The sequence below is a fragment of the Electrophorus electricus genome, chromosome 6, assembly GCF_013358815.1.
Source record: "Electrophorus electricus isolate fEleEle1 chromosome 6, fEleEle1.pri, whole genome shotgun sequence".
Taxonomy (NCBI): Eukaryota; Metazoa; Chordata; class Actinopteri; order Gymnotiformes; family Gymnotidae; genus Electrophorus; species Electrophorus electricus.
Window position 1 is genome coordinate 15,203,854 of NC_049540.1, and position 3,959 is coordinate 15,207,812.

At 37.0% G+C, this 3,959-nt stretch overlaps 1 protein-coding gene across 1 annotated transcript in view; it reads right to left on the bottom strand.

The window, feature by feature from the left end:
* The window catches only part of ube2b (ubiquitin-conjugating enzyme E2B (RAD6 homolog)), a 17,693-nt gene extending 13,734 nt beyond the window's left edge, over window positions 1–3,959 (bottom strand). Inside the window, exons 1-4 of the mRNA XM_035527209.1 lie at window positions 3,788–3,959; window positions 2,716–2,796; window positions 2,515–2,540; window positions 1,478–1,567 (exon numbers count right to left, since the gene is read on the bottom strand). Of these exons, the coding sequence (XP_035383102.1) occupies window positions 1,478–1,567; window positions 2,515–2,540; window positions 2,716–2,796; window positions 3,788–3,831 (241 nt within the window). The 5' untranslated portion in view covers window positions 3,832–3,959. The remainder of the gene's footprint in view (window positions 1–1,477; window positions 1,568–2,514; window positions 2,541–2,715; window positions 2,797–3,787) is intronic.

Here is a 3,959-nt window from a genome sequence, read left to right on the forward strand (position 1 = left end):
CGTGCTTTACACCACTGCATCTGACGCTTTGCATTGCACTGATGTAAGGCTGCTCGGCCATGGAAACCTATTCCATGAAGCTCTCTACACAGTGTTCTTGAGCTAATCTGAAGGCCACATGACCTTTGGATATCTGTAGCGACTGACTCTGCAGAAAGTTCGCGACCTCTGTACACTATGCACCTCAGCACCCGCTGACCCCGCTCTGTCATTTTATGTGGCCTACCACTTTGTGGCTGAGTTGCTGTCATTCCCAATCGCTTCCACTTTCATAATAACACTGACAGATGACTGTGGAATATTTAGTAGCGAGGAAATTTCATGACTGTACTTGTTGCACAGGTGGCATCCTATCATGGTACCATGCTGGAATTCACTGAGCGACCCATTCTTTCACAAATGTTTGTAGAAGCATTCTGCATGACTAGGTGCTTGGTTTTATGCACCTGTGGCCATGGAAGTAATTGGAACGCCTGAACTCAATTATTTGGATGAGTGAGCGAATACTTTTGGCAATACTCATCAAAAAAAAGGGGTGATATTTGTAAAGCGTCCTTGAGTTTGAGAAAGGTGCTATATAAATGCAACTAATAATAATAATAATAATAATAATAATAATAATAATGTGTATTTATATATAATAAAATGATTAATTATATAACAGCACTTCGTTATATGTTAACCACCTAATGGCTCCATCTTGTAATGTAACATTTACATTTCTCAATCATTTCTTTGCTCATTCACCTTTGGGAAGCTGACGTAAGATTGTCCACAAGGGGTAGCTATGAGTACTAAGGTTAATTTTGTGAGCATCACTAATGAGTAGAATCGATTGAGAACTCTAGATAACTCACTACAAAGTGATAAAACATGCTATTTACACATCAACATGTACATAAATGTATATGAACATATTATTCCAGATTATATTCAAATGCAGTCTGCATTTGTTGTTCATTTTATTTGTTGTTCAGTTTATCCTCACCTGCCATTGCTGGCTGACTGAAAACTGCTGTCTACCTTCCAAAGATATCTTAAGCTCAATCATTAGGCTACATACAACCTCTAGAAGTATTGTACTAGAGTACATGCAACTTCTAGAGGTCCTTTCTTTTCCAGATGCATTTTCTTCTTTAATTTTTTCTTTATGGCTTTTGGAGTTTTATTGGGGAGTTGTGCTGATCAGTAAGATCTTTTGACATAAGTAAACAAGTGTACTGCAATGGCAGCTGAATCAAATACACCATACCTTTGAATCCTTTCTTAGGGCATGCTTAAGGCTTTTTATTTCATATACATGCAACCTGTGAATGTAATCGTGCATTTTTGTTTTCATCCTTTAGTTTCCTCTTGTTCATTGATGCAAAATGCACTTGGGTGCTAAAAATGACCCCCTGTATAGAATTACCAGCCTGCTCAAAGTTAAAAGCCATATCTATGAACAGCTACACATCTAATAAGAATAATAACTTACCATTTGGATGAAACATTTTGGAGATAAATCGAACTGTAGGAGGTTTGTTAGGATATTCTTCTGAAAATTCTATCACAAGCTTAAATGTTCCTGCAAAAATGCAAACAATGAAAAGGACTAATCTTACAGCAATTTTGCCAAAAAAAACCATCCTCTCCTGTATGTAGGACTTTAAAACAGTTTACAATGAGATTTGATCACAAAGGGGCCAAATTCAGATATGGCCACATAAGGTAGTTCATTAAATATGTTGAAATATATTAAATATATTAAATACATTAAATATATTCAGACTTAATAAAGATACAGTTCATAATGAGGTTGACTGTCATGAATGGCCCTAGTTCTGATAATTTGCCATGTCTACAAATTATGTCTCAATTTAGCAGCCTAAATGCCACCAACATTATTAGCACTTGATACCACAGTAGTATAGAGCAGATCCTAGCAATAACTGAAAAGCAGGCAAAACAAAAAAGCCCAGGAATAACTATAAGTCCTCACCAATGAAGTCACTAGTAACAATGCTGTAGTGTTTATACCAACATCATCAGAAAGACTAAAGTCCAGGGGTGGGGTGTAAAGGGAGGTATAGCTGCGGTGTGGCTATTAATGTAAGAGGTGTAGCTGATGTGTGGATGATACATGTTTATTAATTTAGAACACTAAAGTTATACTTAATATGGGCCTTAAAGGCATTCCACTGTTTTCAGTTTACATTTAGACTGCCCAAAACATATATTTTCAGTTGAAATTGTCAGATAATGGTGGTGAACTTAAAACAGCATTTCATAGGAGTGGATATTGCCTAAGAGAAAAACACTTACATTTCTGAACAGCAGATAATCATCATTATGCATTAACTCTATAGATAATTCTGTGGATTGAATACAGATGTGTGCTATTCCCATATTATTTCACTGTGTACTTAACACTCAATATGATTCAAAGTGAATACATATATGTGTCATTTGGTCCTTGTTTTTCTACCATGACCGCTCATTTTTTCCAAATAGAAATACCTGACTTTGGCTTACCATCCTCAAAGGGTGTTCCCACAGGTCTAGGAAAAAGAAAAACATCCAGTTACTTTACCTAGTAGAATCCTAAATCATAACTTGGCATTAAAACAACTACAAAGCCCTGCGCATACAAGTTTTAATACATATAATGGATATTGTTTAAATGTTCTTTAAAAGTTCAGAGTTCCGTTCAACGAAATGTCTTTCACTACTCACCCAAAAATAACTGCATTCCATAGCATGATATTGTTTTCTGATGGAGCACCACTCACACCGGTTGGTGGATCTTCTTGAAGTCTGAAGACATTATTAAAGAAGGGAAATATTTGTGCAAGTTTCATATGGCCAGTTTCTGTATTCTGCTTTGTTACAGTGCTACAAAGCCTTTAGTCCCACTTTTAGAACATTAGGCTTGTGAAGAACCTTGCCACGGTTCTATGAGACAAACTACATTTTATTCCATGAATAAACAGCTAGACCTTCTCTCTCTCTCTCTCGTCTACAGGTTCACTGAGCCCCCTGTAGTGAGTGTACTCCAGAACTTAACCAAAGAAGCTGAAATAAACTATATGACACGAAGCCACACTAGATTATAGGTGTTGTCCATTGTGGATCCGTGTAGAAACCCTATCATGTGAAGATGAAAGATGGTCCAGTATTACTAAATTACCAAAACGCGGCATTACGACCTACGAAAAGAATGTCAATTCTATCTTACCAGAACCTGCATCACAGTTGTATGCGCGCAGTCAGGTTTTCACGAGAACTCAAAGCTTGTCGCATCATCTGATAACATTAGCTATCTCCTCTATGAGGTGTCATTACAATCACTGGAACTGTTCATTGTCTAGCAATATGGATAAATGGTATATTAACGCTAGCTAGGCAGTCCCAATATTGGGTTATAATGTAGCCAAGCAATTGATGTCTTGCTGAACTAGCGTTAGGTTATATTCTGCTTACTAGGACAACTAGCTAGCCTAACAGCTAGGTTAGCTCGAAACAAACACACCCAAATTGCCACTCTCCACTTTGAAGGTCCACTTTTGGCTACAAATACGTTATTAGATAAATAAGTATTGCTAGTCATATAAACCTATGGATTACAACATTTTCTATTTTCTGGAAAAGAAAATTGTACCTTACAAACTAGGTAGCTAACTAGCTAGCTAAGTGACGTGCTAACCATACATTCAAGCACCAATAGAGCAAAACCGCTGGCTAGCTAGCTAGCTATATAGCAAACTGCACTACGTAAAAACACAATCTTAGGAGCATATTTTTATACCTTTTGAAATCTCTCATTAGTCGTCTTCTTGCTGGAGTAGACATGTCTCAAAAACGTGTAATTATATTAAGTCATATAATGGATAGGGGCCTGAAATAAAGGAACGATTCAAGAATAGATAGCCTGCTAGCTCGAGATACCGTGGTTTTTCTCTTCTAAACAACCAGTGACG